This window comes from Hyla sarda, chromosome 2 (assembly GCF_029499605.1).
Source record: "Hyla sarda isolate aHylSar1 chromosome 2, aHylSar1.hap1, whole genome shotgun sequence".
Taxonomy (NCBI): domain Eukaryota; kingdom Metazoa; phylum Chordata; class Amphibia; order Anura; family Hylidae; genus Hyla; species Hyla sarda.
Window position 1 is genome coordinate 182,112,890 of NC_079190.1, and position 21,387 is coordinate 182,134,276.

The 21,387-nt window shown below is 42.3% G+C and overlaps 1 protein-coding gene and 1 long non-coding RNA gene across 4 annotated transcripts in view; one reads left to right on the forward strand and one right to left on the reverse strand.

Moving 5' to 3' along the window:
* Positions 1-21,387, forward strand: part of TUBGCP5 (tubulin gamma complex associated protein 5) — a 68,144-nt gene that overhangs the window by 3,877 nt on the left and 42,880 nt on the right. For 2 of the 3 annotated variants that reach the window (XR_008888585.1, XM_056555869.1), the window contains exons 2-12: positions 3,471-3,524; positions 3,607-3,715; positions 5,406-5,502; positions 7,003-7,082; positions 7,430-7,562; positions 9,002-9,119; positions 9,322-9,411; positions 10,773-10,866; positions 11,323-11,569; positions 11,659-11,861; positions 14,054-14,169. Coding sequence is in view for 2 of the 3 variants with exons in the window: in XM_056555869.1 (XP_056411844.1) it covers positions 3,471-3,524; positions 3,607-3,715; positions 5,406-5,502; positions 7,003-7,082; positions 7,430-7,562; positions 9,002-9,119; positions 9,322-9,411; positions 10,773-10,866; positions 11,323-11,569; positions 11,659-11,861; positions 14,054-14,169 (1,341 nt within the window). In the remaining variant the exon portion in view is untranslated. The remainder of the gene's footprint in view (positions 1-3,470; positions 3,525-3,606; positions 3,716-5,405; positions 5,503-7,002; positions 7,083-7,429; positions 7,563-9,001; positions 9,120-9,321; positions 9,412-10,772; positions 10,867-11,322; positions 11,570-11,658; positions 11,862-14,053; positions 14,170-21,387) is intronic. The other variant, XM_056555870.1, reaches the window with a different exon arrangement.
* Positions 10,876-21,387, reverse strand: part of LOC130355575 (uncharacterized) — a 63,308-nt gene continuing 52,796 nt past the window's right edge. The window contains exon 3 of the long non-coding RNA XR_008888586.1: positions 10,876-11,113. This is a non-coding gene — a long non-coding RNA (uncharacterized LOC130355575). The remainder of the gene's footprint in view (positions 11,114-21,387) is intronic.

Here is a 21,387-nt window from a genome sequence, read left to right on the forward strand (position 1 = left end):
GGCCCTTCAAATCCACTTCAAAACAGAACTGGTCCCTGAAAAATTTTGATTTAGAAAATTTTGTGAAAAATTGGAAAATTGCTGCTGAACTTTGAAGCCCTCTGGTGTCTTCCAAAAGTAAAAACATGTCAACTTTATGATGGAGACATAAAGTAGATATATTGTATATGTGAATCAATATATAATTTATTTCGAATATTCGTTTTCCTTATAAGCAAATGCTAAATTTTCAATTTTGTCATCAAATTTTGAAATTTTTTACTAAGAAGTATCGAATTTTTTTTTACCACTAACATAAAGTAGAATATGTCACGAAAAAACAATCAGAATGAAAGGTAAAAGCATCCCAGAGTTATTAATGTTTAAAGTGACAGTGGTCAGATGTGCAAAAAATGGCCGGGTCCTACAGTGAAAATTGGCTGGGTCCTTAAGGGGTTAAAGGAGAAGTATCATGTTGAAAAACATATCCCCCATCTAAAGCATAGGGGATAAATTTTAGATTGCAGAGGGGTCCGACTGCTGGGACCATCCCCCAGGCAATCATCTGTACGGGGCCCCGGCTTTCCCCAAGAGCATTAAAACCCCCACACGCATCTGCGGCCGACATACCCTTCCATATATCTGTATAGGAGAGCCAAAGATAGCTGAATGGCTCTCCTATAGAGATATATGGAGGGGCCATATCGACCGCCGCTTGGTGATTACTCTTATAGGGGAAAAGTTGTGTTTCCCAGAGTACCCCTTTAAAGGAAAACTGTCAGCTTGCTCTCCCTGCAGTAATCAGTAGTACTGGCTGGTAGTGCGGGGGATGCCGATCAGTTTGAGGCCTTCCGTGCCCGAATCCGCCACGCCGTTCGGACCAAATCTTTAACTTTCTTTATATGCTAATTAGGTGATAACTGGCACAGGCGACGTAACTGGCACTCTGATGTCAGTGCCGTTCGTCCGCAGCGCTGCCCAGCTCATCAGTATTCCTCCCATCCCTCCGCCTCTCCCTCTTCATTACAGAGGAGGGAGAAGAGGGAGGGGAGGAATATTGATGAGCTGGGTGGCGCTGCGGATGAGCGGTGCTGACGTCAGAGTGCCAGTTGCGCCGCCTGTGCCAGTTATCACCTAATTAGCATATACAGAAAATGGAAGATTTCGGCCGAACGGTGCGGCTTATCCAGGCACGGTAAGCATCAAACTGATCAGCGACCCCCGCACTACCAGCCAGTACCGATGATTACTGCAGGGAGAGCAAGCTGACAGTTTTCCTTTAAATCAACTAGACCCTTCAGAATCTGTTACATCACTGTTCTCCAACCTGTCTCTCTCCAGGTGGTACAACAATACACTTCTGGCTGTCTGGGCATGATGGGTATTTTATTCTTTCAACAGCTGCAGTGCCACAGATTGGAAAACACTGTGTTAGGCATTAAAGGGGTACTCCGGTGGAAAACAAAAATTTTTTCAAATCAACTGGTGCCAGAAAGTTAAACATATTTGTAAATGACTTCTATTTAAAAATGTTAATCCTTCCAGTACTTATTAGCTGCTGCTTATTACAGAGGAAGAGATTTTCTTTTTTCTTTTCTGTCTGGCCACAGTGCTCTCTGCTGACACCTCTGTCTGTGTCAGGAACTGTCCAGAAATTCTCAAAGGAAAGAACTTCCTCTGTTGCATACAGCAGCTGATAAGTACTAGAAGGATAAAGATTTACAAATCTGTATAACTTTCTGGCACCAGTTGATTTAAAAAAAAAATTGTACCCTTTTAAACTCTCCATATCCATCATGGCTTGAGTAATTAAATCCTTGGCACCAGTTTAAAGGGCCCCCATACATGTTAGAAATGTGTTGGCCAAGCTCTCTGTCTTCAGTGGAATCAGCAGATCATCTAATGTGGATACAGGGGTGTGGAAATTGAATTAAAAAAATTACTCCCTCATGACGATCCACTTGTCTCTCTCTTTTATTATTTTTTTTCCCCTCCTAGCCCTATAATAGCCATAACTACTTACTATAATGATACCTTTTAATTTTTCAATAACATTCTCCGAAACAAAAACATATATATAATTGGTGAAGTGAAATAGTAAAAGATAATCTTGCAGATTTGGTGGTTTTCTTTCCTACGCTATTTACCTTGTGGTGGAGCTAACATATTATTTTGATAGTTTAGGCCGCCTGATTACAGCAATACCAGATTAGTATAGTTTTCGTCATGTTTTACTAATAAAAAAAAAAAAATCTGCACTTTTTCGAATTTTTTAATTGCCATTTTTTGACCCCTGTAGCTTTTAAAAATCTTTTTTTTGCATACCAGGCTGTATGAGGGCTCATTTTTTGCGCCATAATCTTTTTTTTTTTGTATTGGTACCATTTTGGTATTGATCTGACTTTTTTTAAATTGCTTTTTAACTTTTTTGTCTGGCATATTATAAAAATTGCAATTCTGTGGTTTGGTATATTTATCTTTTACATTTACGTAATTTACCGTATGGGATACATAATGTTATTTTAATACTTTAAGAAGGAATCATTAGATTCCTCATACAGATCAAAGGAGTTCTATTGAACTCCATTGATCTGTGAGCTCTGTGATCCATTCATAGAGCCTAGTCCAGGCAGGCTCTATCAATGACAGAGCCACAGACACCACGGAACAGTAGTAAGCCCTCCGGCTGCCTCTATAGTAAATCAACACTACCCCCAACCCCCCCCCCCCCCACCCCCGCCGCGATTGTGCCGCGGGGTGATCCACCCCACTAGCCCACCAGGGAGCATTCACATGTCCATTTAGACACCGCTGTCAAAGCTGACAGTGATCAGTGCATGCTGGCTATTAGCGGCGGCCCCCAGCTACTGAGAACAGCCGGGATCTGCAGAGTATGGAGCGGGCACGAGTCGGACTGCTGAGCACTGCCGCTGCGTCAGGTCTGTCCCTGCTTGCCTGAAGCCGGGCTAAGGGCTGGAAAAATTCACCTGCCCGGTGCCCGGAACTGCATGTCCGATGCGATAGGAATTCTACATCCCTGGGATAGTTTCTTACTGACTCTTCTTTAAAAAAAAAAATGAACTTGAGAAGAAAAAGATCAGGCACGACGGATTATAATTGCTCAATCTTTTTGTCCTCAGAAAGATAAGTTACATATACCTGTTGCAGTAACTTGTCTTTGAGAAGCATAAAGACTGTGTCTTATCCTTGGCTTTTCTCATAGTTCGCTGGAAAGGCAGATGTCTTATTGGCTTTTACTGCTCTCAGCTTTCTTTGTATATTAAGCTCCATTACAGAGTTTTCTAACCAGTGTGCCTGCAGCCATTGCAAAGCTACAACTCCCAGCATGCCAGGACAGCCATAGGCAGCTAAAGAAGTAGTTGTGCAACAGCTGGGGGCACACTGGATGGACAACACTGCCTTATTAGTTTGTGTTTATTTAAGGTCTATAAGATTGGTCTATCTTATCTGTATCTCTAATTTCTTTGTAGATTCCATCGCTATCTTGATGTAAGCAGTCACAAAGTACACAGGACTATAGATGGGTAACTTATTATCATTCACTTTAATGCACACAAATGCTTTGTATGGAGGCACAACATTTGTAAAATTGAGCTTTATTTGCAGCATATATGAAAAGTTTGTGATCCATTCAGACCTGGGAAAAGCTGAGAGCTGGAAGCACCTTACAGAGGAGTTTTTGAATCTTCCACTTTCAAACACAGCGGGGACAAAAGTAAGTATTATTACCTATTATGTTCTCTGATTCCTCTGGCAGATGTCTTTAAAGGGGTACTCAGCTGCTCAACGCTGGAGCTGGCACCGGGAGCTAGTGACGTCATAGTCCCACCCCCTCATTACATCACGCCCTGCCCCCTGAATGCAAGTCTATGGGAGGGGGTGTGCAGCTGTCACGCCCCCTCCCATAGACTTGCATTGAGGGGAGGGGACTATGACATCACAAGCTCCCGGCTGTTACACCCCCTCCCATAAACTTGCATTGAGGGGGCGGGGCGTGATGGCATGAGGGGGCGTGGCTATGATGTCACGAGCTCCCATCTGTCACTCCCCCTCCCATAGACTTGCATTGAGGGGAGGGGGCTATGACATCACAAGCTCCCGGCTGTTACGCCCCTTCCCATAGACTTGCATTGAGGGGGCAGGGCTATGACGCCACAAGCTCCCTGCGCCGGCTCTAGCGTTCAGAACAGAGTACCCCTTTAAGAAAAGAGAAAAATTTGACATTCTATCCCATATAGTGATGGCTGCAGCAGAAATCTGCACCTAATTGTACATAAATTTCTGCTGATTTCACGCAGCCCATTGTTATCTATGAGGTCAATTTGCAGATTTTTTTATGTAGTATGTGGATCAGATTTTTAAAATTTCTTCTACTTTGCTGTAAGAAAAAGGGCGCAAATAAATTAGCAGCACATATACAACATGCGGACATCCTAAAATGGTATTCAATTGGCAAGTTCTGATCCAATATTCCTACATATCCAGCATTGGACGAAAACAGTCTTGTTGCCTGGCTAGTTAAAGGGGTTATCCAGGAAAAAAATTTTTTTTATATATATATATATATCAACTGGCTCCAGAAAGTTAAACAGATTTGTAAATTACTTCTATTAAAAAATCTTAATCCCTTCAGTACTTATGAGCTTCTGAAGTTAAGGTTGCTCTTTTCTGTCTAAGTGCTCTCTGATGACACGTGTCTCGGGAACCTCCCAGTTTAGAAGCAAATCCCCATAGCAAACCTCTTCTAAATTGGGCAGTTCCCGAGACACGTGTCATCAGAGAGGACTTAGACAGAAAAGAACAACCTTAAATTCAGAAGCTCATAAGTACTGAAAGGATTAAGATTTTTTAATAGAAGTAATTTACAAATCTATTTAACTTTCTGGAGCCAGTTGAGATATATATGTATGTATATATATATGTATGTATATATGTATGTATATATATATGTATGTATATATGTATGTATATATGTATATATGTATGTATATATATATGTATGTATATATATATATATATATATGTATGTATATATATATGTATGTATATATATATGTATGTATATATATATGTATGTATATATATATGTATGTATATATATATATATATATATGTATGTATATATATGTATGTATATATATATATGTATGTATATGTATATATATATGTATGTATATGTGTATCTATATATATATATATATATATGTATGTATATATACATTTTTTTTCCTGGATAACCCCTTTAAACCCGATAGTTTAGCTTTGGACTTTGTTTTTCCTCTGTTCCCCGTGTATCCCTGAGGTCTATTTGTCTCGATGTCATCAGCATCTTTGTATGAAGCACTTGTATATCTGACTATAACATTGTATTATTTGTAAATTTTGACTGTTCTCTTTCCTTTCAGACAGATGCCCATTATGCCATACTTTCTCTTCTACTCTGTTTGTCTGATTCACCTTCCAAAAATGACTTCATTGAAAAGCCGAGAAAAAAACAAACAGGTAGATGAAATAAAAGAACAAAAAACTTCTTTGGTTTAACAAACCCCTAAATAAGCAACAAAGATGTAACTTTGTAATCTGCTTATGCTGCAGTTGTACCCCGTCCTCCTGCAGGCTAATAAATATATTAGTGATGTTATTTATTTGCTTCTGTGTAATGTTAAAAGTATAAAGTATATTGCAGAGTTTTTGTATTTTGGGATATAGGTATGGTAAATGTAAGACATCACATTTTAGTCTGTGTAATTTACACATATACCGTATATACTCGAGTATAAGCCTACCCGAATATACGTCCCTGGTTGAACTTGATGGACGTATGTCTTTTTTCAACCGTACTAACTATGTAACTATGTAAGCCGAGGCCCCTAATTTCACCCCAAAAACCCAGGAAAAGTTATTGACTCGACTATAAGCCTAGGGTGGGAAATGCATCATCCCCCCCCCCCTCCCATGTCATCATCCAGACCCCCGTCATTAACACCCCCGTCATCATCACCCTGTCATCATCCAGAACCCCCCCCCCCCTTTCATCATCAACGGCTGTCAATCCCTTCAATCAGTGGTTTTCAACCTGCGGACCTTCAGATGTTGCAAAACTACAACTCCCAGCATGCCCGGACAGCCATCGGCTGTCCGGGTATGCTGGAAGTTGTAGTTTGGCAACATCTGGAGGTCCACAGGTTGAAAACCACTGCCGGGCCTTCGTCATCATCCAGAACCCCCTTTAGTTTTCTACTCCCCTCCCCTCGGTGGGAAGGAAGGGTGAGCTGGTCCATGCCATCTATGCTGCAGGGACTGTCCGGTGGGGAGGGTTAGTCGTTCCGGGCTGTCCATCTTCACCGGGAGGCTCTCTTCTCCGCTTCGCTCCGGGCCGGCCCCGGACTAGTGACGTTGCCTTGACGACGACGCACAGGGACGTTCATGCGCAGGGACGTCCCTGTGCGTCGTCGTCAAGGCAACGTCACTAGTCCGGGTCGGCCCGGAGCGGAGAAGAGGGCCTCCTGGTGAAAATGGACAGCCCGGAATGACTAACCCTCCCCACCAGACGGTCCCTGCAGCATAGATGGCCCGGACCAGCTCATCCTTCCTTCCCACCGAGGGGAGGTGAGTAGAAAACTAAAGGGGGGGGTGGGGGTCTGGATGATGACGAAGGCCCGGCAGTGGTCTTCAACCTGCGGACCTCCAGATGTTTCAAAACTACAACTCCCAGCATGCCCGGACAGCCGATGGCTTTTTCGGGCATGTTGGAAGTTGTAGTTTTGCAACATCTGGAGGTCCGCAGGTTAAAGACCACTGAGAAGGGATTGACAGGCGGAGAGTTAACTCGAGTATAATCGTGCTGAAAAACTTGGCTTATACTCAATTATATACGGTACACAAATATAATTGTCAATGTTGTTTCAATGTAAATGTAAAATTAAATATGTACTGGAGAATGTAAACTAAGATGAGAGTGAAAGGTTTAGTTTCCTGAATTGTTGTGTGGATTCCCTGTAGAAGAAGAGGAGCCATTTGACTGGGGAAAATACTTGATGGAAGGCGAATGTGTTGGCCTCAGTGCAGATGATGACACGCCGGTAAGACTTCAGATGACTTTTGTTGCCACCTCTTAATATGAATTTGACCTGTTTGCCTCCTGTCCTGGTCGTGTTATCTTGTCTTCCTTATTGGCAGCTCAGCATCTTGGATAGAAGTCCTGCCATTAGGTAGCAAGGAACCTGGCCCTTTCACTGCAGGATGCATCACTCCTACAGATACCAGGCTAATAAGGGGGGAGGGATCAGGGATATCACAGCACCCCCTTGCAAATGAATGGTTCATTGCATACATTGGATTTTAGTTTTAAAACTGCATGTTAGCTCCAGTACTATGACATTTGTAAATACTGTGGTATAGTAGAATTTGATGTTTAATATGATTTTAGGAGTGGTCTGATATTAGTGAGGAGGAAGATGACCAGGAGACACTTAGTAGGGAGGACTCTGGAATTCAGGTTGATAGGACCCCACAAGATGATGCCGATAAGAAGAATACAGCTCCTGTGGTATCATGGAAAGGTGAATGTGTGCTTCTGATATGGGCTATCTGTGCAGGCTTGTGTGCCTTTGTTTGCTATTCGCCATGGTATATTCATTTAGTCACACACTTCTAACATAACTTTGTTTCAACACATTTTGCAGCTGTAGTGAATGAATTATTTACTTAAAGGACATCTATAGTGCAAAATAACTTATCCCCTATGCGAAGGATAGGGGATAAGTTATAGATCGTGGTGGGGTCCGAGCGCTGGGGCCTCCCGCGATCTTCGTGATCCCTGCGGCATTCTGCTGGGGACGAAACTTCACTTTCTGCAGACTGCCACGGCCCCGTCCAGGAGATCCCAGGGGGCCCCAGCGCTCGGACCCCCCGCGATCTATAACTTATCCCCTATCCTTTGGATAAGGGATAAGTTATTTGGCGCTGGAGTACTCCTTTAAATTATTTTCCTCCTTATCTTATGAGAGCCATAACATTTTGCTGAATCCTTTTAATTAAAGGGGTTATTCAGGAAAAAACTTTTTTTTTTTTATATATCAACTGGCTGCAGAAAGTTAAACAGATTTGTAAATTACTTCTATTAAAAAATCTTAATCCTTTCAGTACTTATGAGCTTCTGAAGTTAAGGTTGTTCTTTTCTGTCTAAGTTCTCTCTGATGACACGTGTCTCGGGAACTGTCCAGAGTAGAAGCAAATCCCCATAGCAAACCTCTTCTAAACTGGGCGGTTCCCGAGACATGTGTCATCATAGAGCACTTAGCCAGTAAAGAACAACCTTAACTTCAGAAGCTCATAAGTACTGAAAGGATTAAGATTTTTTTGTAGAAGTAATTTACAAATCTGTTTAACTTTCTGGAGCCAGTTGATTAAATATAAAAAAGTTTTTTCCTGGATAACCTCTTTAACCATATAGGGGGGGGATTTATCAAAACCTGTCCAGAGGAAAAGTTGCCCAGTTGCCCATAGCAACCAATCAGATCGCTGCTTTCATTTTGCAGAGGCCTTGTCAAAAATGAAAGAAGCAAGCTGATTGGTTGCTATGGGCAACGCAACAACTTTTCCTCTGGACAGGTTTTGATAAATCTCCCCCATAATGTATTGTGAAACTATACACATCATTTGTGGGTTAATATGGGGAAAATATAGAATTGCACCATTTTGTGGGATTTTTTTTCTGAGTTCACCATGAAGTAAAAATGACTAACATTACTCTTCTGCCGCCAGTCAGTATGTTTACAGCTTATTTAAAAGACGCCTGTAGGGTTTTCGCTTCTCTTCTTTTTATTTTTTTTCTCAAAATAACGTTGTATTTTAATAGTTTAACCCCTTAACGACATCCTGGTGAGGTGGTACTTAACGCACCAGGACGTACATTTACATCCTATACATAACCGCGAGCATCGGAGCGGAGCTAGCCTTTCTACTGACTGTTTTATCACTAATGTATTTTTCCCTTTAGTTGGTGAGGCTGATGCACGCACTTGGCTGGAGCAGCATGTTGTCCCTCAGTACTGGACGCCTCGGGCTAGCAGATTTTCGCACAGTTCACATTTACATTCTAATCTAGCTGCTGTCTGGTAAGAAATGTTTTCTCTTCCTCTCACTTCGATACCTGATCATATGTCCTTTCTAGCCAAGTAGTTCATACATTTAGTTGTTTAGGGAATGTTTACTGTAGGCATTTCGATATGCGGAAGTGCATTCTTTTAATGGTATTTATTTGGTAATCAGTTATTTGTACCTAAATTAGTTAATAATGGATGTATATTTATTATCTAGGGACCAGCATTTGTACACAGCAGATCCTCTTTATACACCTGATGAGAAAACCTTTGTAACTGAAACACAAGTGATTCGTGAGACTCTATGGTAAGTGTACACTTCCGGACCCGTCTGGTTTGAGCATTCCTGTGGTCCTTCAGCGCTGCACCTTATTTTCTGCTAATGCATTTGCACTGTATCATTCTGTAGTCATATTATTTATGCTTCAGGTATAATGTGCAATATACCTACCACTTATTTTAGCTGTCTGTCTAGCTCTTGCAGCTCAGCATCTTTTAAATTTTTTTTATCACAGTACAGTGGTCCCTCATCATACGATGGTAATTCGTTCCAAACGGACCATCGTTTGTTGAAACCATCGTATGTTGAGGTATCTGTGCAATGTAAAGTATAGGACAGTGGTCTACAACCTGTGAACCTCCAGATGTTGCAAAACTACAACACCCAGCATGCCCGGACAGCCGTTGGCTGTCCGGGCATGCTGGGTGTTGTAGTTTTGCAACATCTAGAGGTCGGCAGGTTGTAGACCACTGTTAGAGAAAGTTGTACTCACCTGTCCCTGCCACTCCGGACCGTCACCGCTGCCCGGGATGTCGTCGACGCTCCTGCAAGGCCTCTGCTTCCCCGGCAACTGCGCTCTCCGTCGCCGCCATCACGTCGCTACACACGCCACTACTATTGGATGACGGGACGGCGTGCGCAGCGACGTGATGACGTTGATTGAGAGCGCCGACGATGCAGAGAATCCTGAAGAGGACGCGCCAGAGCCCCGAGGACAGGTGAGTGACCATCACTGGAGCACACGGGGCACCGTAAACGGCTATCCGGCGGCAACTGAAGCAGTCAGCGCTGCCGGATAGCCGTTTATGCGATGGCCCCGACATAAAAAAGCATCGTATGTTGATGCTGCCTTCAACATGCGATGGCCTCTGAGAGGCCATCGCATGTTGAAATTATCGTATGTTGGGGCCATCGTATGTCGAGGGGTCACTGTACATGAAGAAAAAACTTTGTGAGCATGCAGTTGTGTCTTTCCAAGCCCAATGTCTGACCGGGGTGAGGGGGTGGGGGGGGGGGGGGGTTGGGGGGGTATGCTTGGAGGGACACAATTTGTAACAAACCTAATTTCCTTAACTGTTTTTCTTTCATTTTATTTTCTCCAGAAGTTGCCTTTATTTTCCTTCATTTAAAATGGGTAAATATATTTGGGGAGATTTATCACAACCTTTGCAGAGGAAAAGTTGACCAGTTGCCCATAGCAACCAATCAGATTGCTTCATTGATTTTTAGAGGCCTTGTTAAAAATGAAAGAGGTGGTCTGGTTGCTATGGGCAACTGCTTCACTTTTCCCCTACATAAGTTTTGATAAATCTCCCCCTATTGTGTCGGGCCTAGTTTATTGCTTACACCTTCCTAACAAAAAGTAAACTGTTTATTGTGTCTTTTAGGTTACTGTCAGGTGTGAAGAAGCTTTTTATTTTTCATTTAAATGATGGAAAAGTCACTGTTAGGAATGACATCATTGTGACCCATATGACGCATGTAGGTTTATAAGCTTCATATTTTTTATTGTGTTTAGACTTCTGCATCTAAGAATTGGTGCCCAAACTTTGCTTGCTTTATAATTGAGCTAATGAGGTAAACTGTATTGTTAACGGCATACAAGTGATGACGACAGCCATGGGATTCTATGTTCTTCTTCACGCCATAAGTATAGATGGAGAAGAATAGGGTCCTAGGTTATAGTTTGGACAGTCTGTCTTGGACTGGTGTTGTTCCTTCTCCATTACTGCAAGATAAACACACCAATTTATAAACATTCCCTTTTCCAGCATCAGATCATAGAAGCTTGAACTTGTACCTTTTTATTGTGAAAATCTCATTGGGTAAATAAGGAACACTGTATAAAATCTTATTCATGTCCTAAAAAGTGCTTGCAGTGATGTTTTAAACAACTGAATTGTTGGTTAAATATTGTGTTTTAATTTTTCTCTTCAGAATTGCCTTAGGTCTGTGCTGGAACAAATAGCAGCATATGGCCAAGTGGTGTTTAGACTTCAGAAATTTATGGATGATGTCACTGGTCATTGTGCCGAGAATTCATTGCCAGGGACCCTTCCAACCACCAAGAAGGGTGCTGAAGCGCCCTTTCGAACATACCAGGCTTTTATGTGGGCTTTGTATAAATACTTTATGAGCTTTAAGGAAGAACTTGCAGACATTGAGAAATGTATTATTAATAAAGGTAATTGTACATGATCGCATGTGCCAGGATACCAGTACGTGCCGGGAAAATTGTATGAAGAGTTAATGTTTGTTCTGTTTTATATTAAGATGAAACAATAACTTTGGCAATGGTGGTTGACAAGTTGGCGCCTCGGCTTGCACAGCTCAAAGTTTTACATAAAGTTTTCAGCACGGGAGTTGCAGAGGTTCCTCCGGACACGAGGAATGTTGTGAGGGCATCTCATCTACTTAATACTTTGTATAAAGCTATCCTTGAATATGACAATGTCGGAGAGGCATCAGAGCAAACGGTATTTATTTGCTAAATCACTTCTGACAAAAGCACATTTAGGATAGGGTCTTTTTCACCACATGGTTTTAGCTTTTGATACTTTAACATATTTCATAACATTCTAGTTACAGTGGGGCAAAAAAGTATTTAGTCAGCCACCAATTGTGCAAGTTCTCCCACTTAAAAAGATGAGAGGCCTGTAATTTTCATCATATGTATACCTGAACTATGAGAGACATAACGAGAAAAAAAATCTATAAAATCACATTGCCTGATTTTTAAAGAATTTGCAAATTATGGTGGAAAATAAGAACACCCCCCAGTAACACAGCGTTTTCCAATCAAAAGACACCATATATAAGTCCCTATGAAGACTGAAAAATAGTGAATCAAATATTTTAAAAAGTGCGTATATATGTGAATAAGCCCCTTTCCTAATAAAAGTTTCCAATTTTCTTTAAATAAAAATAATATACAAAAATAAACATAAGTGGTATCTCTGCATGTGGAAATGTCCAGACTATTAAAATATAATGTTAATTAAACCGTACGTTGAACGGTGTAAATGTAAAAAATAGTCCAAAATTTGGTCACTTCATATGAGAAATTTTTTATAAGGTGATCAAAAAGTTACATATAGACTTTTCTGGGCTTGCCTCGGGTGTGAAAGGAGCTAGCTACAGCTCTCCCGCCGCTAATAGCCTGGCATGCTGCGATCGCCGTGGCCGGCTATTAAACCATTAGATCACCTCTGTCTAAGTTGACAGCAGTGTCTAAAGGGAGCTTATATCTTAAATTTCCACACCCCTGGAAGCCACTCCAGGCAGTGTATTTGGGATCATTGTCATGCTGAAAAACCCAGCCACGTTTAATCTTCAATGCCCTTGCTGATGGAAGGAGGTTTTCACTCAAAAATCACACGATACATGGCCCCATTCATTCTTTCCTAGACACAGATCAGTTGTCCTGGTCCCTTTGCAGAAAAACAGCGCCAAAGCATGATGTTTACACCCCCATGCTTCACAGTAGGTATGGTGTTCTTTGGATGCAACTCAGCATTCTTTCTCCTCCAAACACGACGAGTTGAGTTTTTACCAAAAAGTTCTACTTTGGTTTCATCTGACCATATGACATTCTCCCAATACTCTTCTGGATCATCCAAATACTCTCTAGCAAACTTCAGAAGGGCCCGGACATGTACTGGCTTAAGCAGGGGGACACATCTGCCACTGCATGATTTGAGTCCATGAGGGCGTAGTGTGTTACTGATGGTAGCCTTTGTTACATTGGTCCCAGCCATCTGCAGGTCATTCACTAGGTCCCCCCGTGTGGTTCTGGGATTTTTGCTCCACATTCTTGTGATCATTTTGACACCTAGAGGTGAGATCTTTGCGTAGAGCCCAAGATCGAGGGAGATTATCAGTGGTCTTGTATGTCTTCCATTTTCTATTAATTGCTCCCACAGTTGATAGTCTTCCCAGCTTGGTACAGCTCTACAATTTTGTTTCTGGTGTCCTTCTACAGCTCTTTGGTCTTGGCCATAGTGGGGTTTGGAGTGTGACTGTTTGAGGTTGTGGACAAGTGTCTTTTATAGTGAGAAAAAGTTAAAACAAGTGCCATTAATACAGGTAACAAGTGGAGGACAGAGGAAACTCTCAAAGTTGTTGTTACAAGTTTGTGAGAGCTCGAAATCTTGCTTGTTTGCAGGTGACCAAATACTTATTTTCCACCATAATTTGCAAATAAATTCTTTAAAAATCAGACAATGTAATTTTATGGATTTTTTTCTCATTATGTTTCTCACAGTTGAGGTATATCTATGATGAAAATTACAGGCCTCTCATCTTTTTAAGTGGGAGAACTTGCACAATTGGTGGCTGACTAAATACTTTTTTGCCCTATTGTATCTTTTTTTAATATTCAGAATCATTCATAGTGAATTTGCAAATTTTCTTGCCTAGTAGCATTTGTTAAATTTATACAAATAAATGAGGAAATTGCAAGTTTACAGTCTGCCATTCCTTTTCTGATTGGCTGGCAAAGTTGCCTCTAGTACCTGTAGGACTCTGTTAGGATTTTCTGCCAATGTGTAAGTTTGCTATCAGTTGCCCTACAGTTAGAATTGTGAGCGTGGGCTAAGAGAACTTTTTTGCTAAACTTTTTGCTCCGTTATCACAATGTTTGATTTATGGAACACTGCTGTCTCTGCAGGTATCACTTCTGTTTTTCCTTTGGGTAGAAACTGTGAGACCTTACTTAGAAATAGTAGATGAATGGATTGTCCATGGAAATCTCTTTGATCCTGCAAAAGAATTCATAATTCAAAGGTAGGTAAATCTTGAGTATGGTAATTTTAGTAGTATCACTGAATAAACAATTGCTATTAGTGTATCAAAAGTAGGAATCACCGAAAAAACACTAATACTTAACTTTTAATATATTGTGCTAAAAAGGTCTGGTCTACTTACTCCAATGTGATTGTCCCAAAGACTACATAGAAAAAACCGTTAGGGAATTTCGTCGCAGAATTTGCGAGCATATTAATAATATAGTCCACCAACATGACACTCTGGTTGCGAGACATGTGCATCAGATGCATAATGGAAACCCCAAAGTGTGTACCTTTGCAGCCTTGGAAATAATATGCCCTTCCCCGAGAGGTGGGGACATTGACAAACGACTCATACAGAAAGAAACCTCCTGGATATACAAATTCAAATCTGTTACGCCCCAGGGCCTCAATGAGGTTTTAACGTTCACTCCCTTTATATAGTGTTTAGCTTAATTTCCGCTTTATTGTCAATTCCTTTTTCCTCAATATTACCATGTTTCTTTATGGATGGGTAATTTTATGTAGCTGGTAGATTACCTAATGTTTTCAGCTACTTTTTTTTTTTATTATTTTTTATTTATTTTTTATTTATTTTTTTAATCGCTCATTAAAATTACTTGGAGTCCACACCCAGCTGATATTGGCACACAAGGGTGCCGAGTCTATATATCAATGTGGTTTATCAGTACCATTTGGCTACCGCTTATGTGAAGTGATCCACATAGTTGATTTATTGATCACCTCACTGACTAAAGGGACATTGTGTCTATAATACTTGATCCCTCAAATATATCTTTTTTTCTATACTATGGAACAATATAGAACTAGGTAGGCATGATAATCTAAACATGACTGTGACTAATTAACCCCTTCCCGCAGAATGTCATATATAAACGCCGGGTTGTGCAGTGCGTTCGCGCATCCCGGCGTTTATAAATGACATTCAGTTAACCCGGCGATGCGCAGCATCGCACGGGTTAACTGGCAGAAGTCCCGATGTTTCCAGCAGGGGACAACTTCTGCTTCACCCCCAGGACCATCCATTGATGGTCCTGGTCAGCGATCACTGTGATTGGTCCCTGTGGACCAATCACAGTGATCTGGGGTGAAAGTTCAGATCCCCCGCACTGCCCGCCCCTGGAAGTCGGGCAGAACGGGGGACGATGGCTGCGGGGGCTCGCGGGGACGTGCAGCATAGGTGGGGGAACACGAGGGGACCGGCAGCCTTACCAGATCCAGCGGCGGGACCGAGGAGCAGCGCGGGACCGGCCACGTGGACGAGCAGCGACGGGTAAGTATGTGGTCCTCAGAGGCAGCAGTGAAGATCTTCACTGCTGCTTCTAGGAGTCTGAAAACTACAACTCCCAGCATGCCTAGACAGCCTTTGGCTGTCTGGGCATGCTGGGAATTGTAGTTTTGCAACATCTGGAGGGCCCCCGTTTGGAGACCACTGTATAATGGTCTCCAATCTGTGCTCTTCCAGCTGTTGCAAAACTACAACTCCCAGCATGCACTGACTGTCCAGGCATGCTGGGAGTTTTAGTTCAGCAACATCTGGCCCTTCAGATGTTGCCGAACTACAACTCCCAGCATGCCCTTCAGCTGTCTGGGCATGCTGGGAGTTGTAGTTTTGCAACAACTGGAGACACACTGGTTGGGAAACATTGTTTCTAACTCAGTGTTTCCTAACCTGTGTGCCTCCAGCTGTTGCAAAACTATAACTCCCAGCATACACTAACAGACCATGCATGCTGGGAGTTGTAGTTTTGCAACATCTGGAGGGCCCCAGTTTGGAGAACATTGTATAATGGTCTCCAATCTGTGCTCTTCCAGCTGTTGCAAAACTACAACTCCCAGTATGCACTGACTGTCCAGGCATGCTGGGAGTTTTAGTTCAGCAACATCTGGCCCTTCAGATGTTGCCGAACTACAACTCCCAGCATGCCCTTCAGTTGTCTGGGCATGCTGGGAGTTGTTGTTTTGAAACAGCTGGTGCACCCCCCCCCCCTGTGAATGTACAGGGTACAATCACATGGGCGAGGCTTTTACAGTGGGTTTCTCGCATCTTGAGATGCAGCAAATTTTGCGCTGGGAAACTCGCTGTAATCCCCCGCCCATGTGACTGTACCCTAAAAACACTACACTACACTAACACAAAATAAAATAAAAAGTTAAAAACACTACATATACACATACCCCTACACAGCCCCCTCCCCCAATAAGAACGTCCGGTACGCCACTGTTTCCAAAGCAGAGCCTCCAGCTGTTGAAAAACAACAACTCCCAGTATTGCCGGACAGCCGTTGACTGTCCACGCATGCTGGGAGTTTTGCAACAGCTGGAGGCACCCTGTTTGGGAATCACTGGCGTAGAATACCCCTATGTCCACCCCTATGCAAATCCTTAATTTAGGCCTCAAATGCGCACGGCGCTCTCACTTTGGAGCCCTGTCGTATTTCAAGGCAACAGTTTAGGGCGACATATGGGGTATCGCCGTACTCGGGAGAAATTGCGTTACAAGGTTTGGGGGGCTTTTTCTTCTTTAACCCTTCATGAAAGGAGATGTTGGGGTCTACACCAGAATGTTAGTGTAAAAAAATTACATTTTTTACACTAACATGCTGATGTTGCCATATACTTTACATTTTCACAAGAGGTAAAAGGGAAAAAAGCCCCCCAAAATTTGTAACGCAATTTCTCCCGACTACAGAGATACCCCAAATGTGAGCGCAAAGTGCTCTGGGGGCGCACAAGGCCCAGAAGGGAGAGTGTGCCATGTACATTTGAGGTGATTTGCACAGGGGTAGCTGATTGTTACAGCGGTTTTGACAAACGCAAAAAAAACAAAACCCCACATGTGACCCCATTTCGGAAACGACACCCCTCACTGAATGTAATGAGGGGTGCAGTGAGAATTTACCCCCCACAGGTGTCTGACGGATCTTTGGAACAGTGGTCCGTGAAAATGAAAACTTGTACAGCCCGTTGTTCCAAAGATCTGTCAGACACCAGTGGGGGGCAAATGCTCACTGTATCCCTTGTTACGTTCCTCAAGGGGTCTCGTTTCCAAAATGGTATGCCATGTGTTTTTTTTTTGCTGTTCTGGCACCATAGGGGCTTCCTAAATGCGATATGCCCCCCGAGCAAAATTTGCTCTCAAAAAGCCAAATATGACTCCTTCTCTTCTGAGCATTGTTGTTCGCCCATAGTGCACTTCAGGTCAACTTATGGGGTACCTCCATACTCAGAAGAGAAGGGGTTACAAATTTTGGGGGGTATTTCCTGCTATTAACCCTTGGAAAAATTTGAAATTTGGAGGGAAACACATTTTAGTGAAAAAAAATAATTTTTTTTTTACATATGCAAAAGTCGTGAAACACCTGTGGGGTATTAAGGCTCACTTTATTCCTTGTTATGTTCCTCAAGGGGTCTAGTTTCCAAAATGGTATGCCATGTGAGGGTTTTTTGCTGTTCTGGCACCATAGGGGCTTCCTAAATGCAACATGCCCCCCAAAAACCATTTCAGAAAAACGTACTCTCCAAAATCCCCTTGTCGCTCTTTCCCTTCTGAGCCCTCTACTGCGCCCGCCGAACAATTTACATAGACATATGAGGTATGTGCTTACTCGAGAGAAATTGGGCTACAAATATAAGCAAACATTTTCTCCTTTTACCCCTTGTAAAAATTCAAAAATTGGGTCTACAAGAACATGCGAGTGTAAAAAATGAAGATTGTGAATTTTCTCCTTCACTTTGCTTCTATTCCTGTGAAACACCTAAAGGGTTAAAATGATGACTGAATGTTATTTTGAATACTTTGGGGGTGCAGTTTTTATAATGGGGTCTTTTGTGGGGTATTTCTAATATGAAGACCCTTCAAATCCACTTCAAACCTGAACTGGTCCCTGAAAAATAGTGAGTTTGAAAATTTTGTGAAAAATTGGAAAATTGCTGCGGAACTTTGAAGCCCTCTGGTGTCTTCCAAAAGTAAAAACTCGTCACTTTTATGATGCAGACCTAAAGTAGACATATTGTATATGTGAATACAAATTTTTTTTATTTGTAATATATATTTTCCTTTCAAGCAGAGAGCTTCAAAGTTAGAAAAATGCAAAATTTTCAATTTTTCATCAAATTTTAGGATTTTTCACAAGGAAAGGATGCAAGTTACCACAAAAATTTACCACCATGTTAAAGAAGAATATGTCACGAAAAAACAATCTCGGAATCAGAATGATAACTAAAAGCATTCCAGAGTTATTAATGTTTAAAGTGACAGTGGTCAGATGTGCAAAAAACGCTCTGGTCCTTAAGGCCAAAATGGGCTTGGTCCTGAAGGGGTTAAGTGAGACTCAAATTATGGTCTTTATTTTTTCTAATGATCTATATGGCATATGAACACCATGTCCAGACATCTCTTGCACCACAATGTAATTATTTGCATGGATGCACTAAAATCTTCAGCATGCAGCATTTCTTTATATCCCTGTATAACATGATTTTTCAATTAGTAATAACATATATCTATGCGGTTAAATTATTCATACCTATCATGTGGATGCAAATCTAATTTGTTAATATATTGGAAGATCCATGTTAAATAGCTGATTTTGGCTATGTGTTAAAGAGTACCTGTCATCAACAAAAACTTTTAATATGTTGTTCATAATCATTAATGAAGAGATATTGTAATATATCTTCATTAAAAAATAATAATATTTTTACCAGTTTTTTCATTTTATACTTTTGGCTACTAGGGGTCACTCTTCTATCTATGCCTGGTCTGTAAGCAGCATCCTATACTTTTCATAGTAAGTGTACAGCTTTTAGGACTAATGCTGAAGGGCTCTGGTCCTTCCACCGGAAGTTCAGTACTCTCAGCTCAGGACTTGCTCCCAGCCTGTGAGCTACAAGCCTTCACATGCCTCTCATATAACAGCCAGTCACCTCCCCCTCCCCCCTGCTCTGTGTTCTCCCTGCCTCTCACCACATGTTATCTTATACATTGTATTATCTCACTGCACTCCCTGCTCTGTGCCCCCCCCCCCCTGACATTCATCTAAATTACTGCCTCTGTAATTGCTCCCTCAGCCCCTGGTTCTTAGCATTGACTTTTTAGTGCAAAGAGACACAGGAGAGAGAGAGAGACAGAGGATGCCATCCCTCACCTGTACTTAGTCTGTATGCACAATGCAGAGCAGTGTTTCCCAACCAGGGTGCCTCCAGCTGTTGCAAAACTACAACTCCCAGCATGTCTGGACAGCTGTTGGCTGTCTGGGCATTCTGGGAGTTGTAGTTTTGCAACAGCTGGAGGTGCCCTGGTTGGGAAACACTGCTGCAGAGGGAGAGCAGCATACAGGAAGACTGGCAGAAGCAGAGCCCCAGCCAGGCTTCATGTGACATCATGCCTGCCGGGACCCGCCTCCTTCCACCCCTCAGAAAGACAGTGCTCCTGAGCTAATGAAGAGGGATAAAAAAAGGTATTTCCACAGCGTTTTAAACCTCAATAAACACAGGGATAGGCATATTTAGAGAAGGGGACAGATGGGAAGGGGGATCAGGGAAAGTTTAGATGATGACAGGTACTCTTTAATGATATAAAAATTCATTTATCTAATAAAAATATCCACCGGGGCGCCGCTAATGACGCACTATACATGTTGCCCCACATGTTGCTAGGAACGCTTTCTCTGTGCAGTAGAGAGAGACCGCTCTCAGGTCAAACAGGGTGTCTGTTCAGAACGAGGCCGGACAACAGCCACGTGATCTACACATCTTTGTTGATGTGTTACTATGGCTGCAGCACAGATGCAGCCTAAGTGTGAGACCGCATAGCGACCCAGAATGAGGCTGCTCTGCGATCACGTGACCTAGGTGTCACATGACAATGCCGGAAGAATACTCAGAGATTATCCTCTGTGCTCCACTTGTAAATCAATAGATGACGCGTTGCCATGGTGCGGCATAGACGCGCCCAATGAGGATTCTCTAATGGCATTCAGAACGAGGCCACATTGCGATCACATGACCGCACCCGGAAGTGAATGGAATATTCTCACCTCTTGGGCGCCACATGTGGATAGGCGTCTTGCGTCACCTCCGCACATCCACAGGTAAGATTGATAGAAGGATTTCTAGACCAATCAGGATGTTTACCTGTCTAGTGTGGGTGTTTGTTGATACAGGTGTAGTTCCGGGATTGGCCGAGGTGACCAAGAGGGAGGTCACTAATTCGGCATATAAACCAGACCCTGTGTAGTCACAGCTATGGCTCTCAGCAATTACCACCTATATTGCTTCCAACATCGGCCATCATCTTCTACTAGGATCATGTATACAGCCCCCAATTTTCCCCTGATGAATAGGCGGGAGTGAAACGCGTTGGGACATTCCTATCTGGCATTTATATCGATAAGTGTCAGGCCCAAGGCCTGATTATTAAAATCCTATGTGTATTATAATTATAACTGTGTGATGTATTATCCAAGACATGGGTGAGAGGTCATTCAGACGGTGTATCCTTTGTTTTTTGTGTATTGCGTTTTATTGGGGGTCTGGCTGCTTGGTTTCTCCTTTGAAGTCATGCACTCTGGTCCCATCATATAATCAAAGAGATAAGGGGTTAGGAAGAGAGATGCCCCACCTGGTGGGATCAGAGGGGAGGGGGGGGATGGAGTTTCCCTCCAAAGAAGCAGATAAGACTAAAAAATGCTGGACTCAACTGTTGTTCAAGGCTGTGCCCAAAGCTGACAAGACTATCCTAAGAACAGCTGGACTCTCACTCTCATGGACTGATCCCATCATGCTGTAAGAACTTCATCTTTTGTTTTCCGAACTTGTCTTGCAAAACTCTCTTTATATATTTTTATACCTGTATGTCATTTGTTTCTGTATTTTTATATAGTCAGCACTGTGATTCCTTTTATCAGATTAAATGTTTAATTAATCAGCTCTGGTCTTTGATCTCCAAATATAGGAGCTCACCTTTCTGAAGGCAGCTCTGGTGGAAACACGTTTATCTAAGGGTTAATTTGGTGACTTGCTGGGACTAGTAGTGGATACCCAGAGGTCTGGTGGCCTTAACCCTTGCACCATCACACTCTCTCTAATGTCTTGGCTGGACCGATAGGATGTGATCGTGACAATAAGTATAATTTATTGTAACCATGAACCTTTATCTCTATACACTCTCCTGCTAACCTGTTGACCAGGT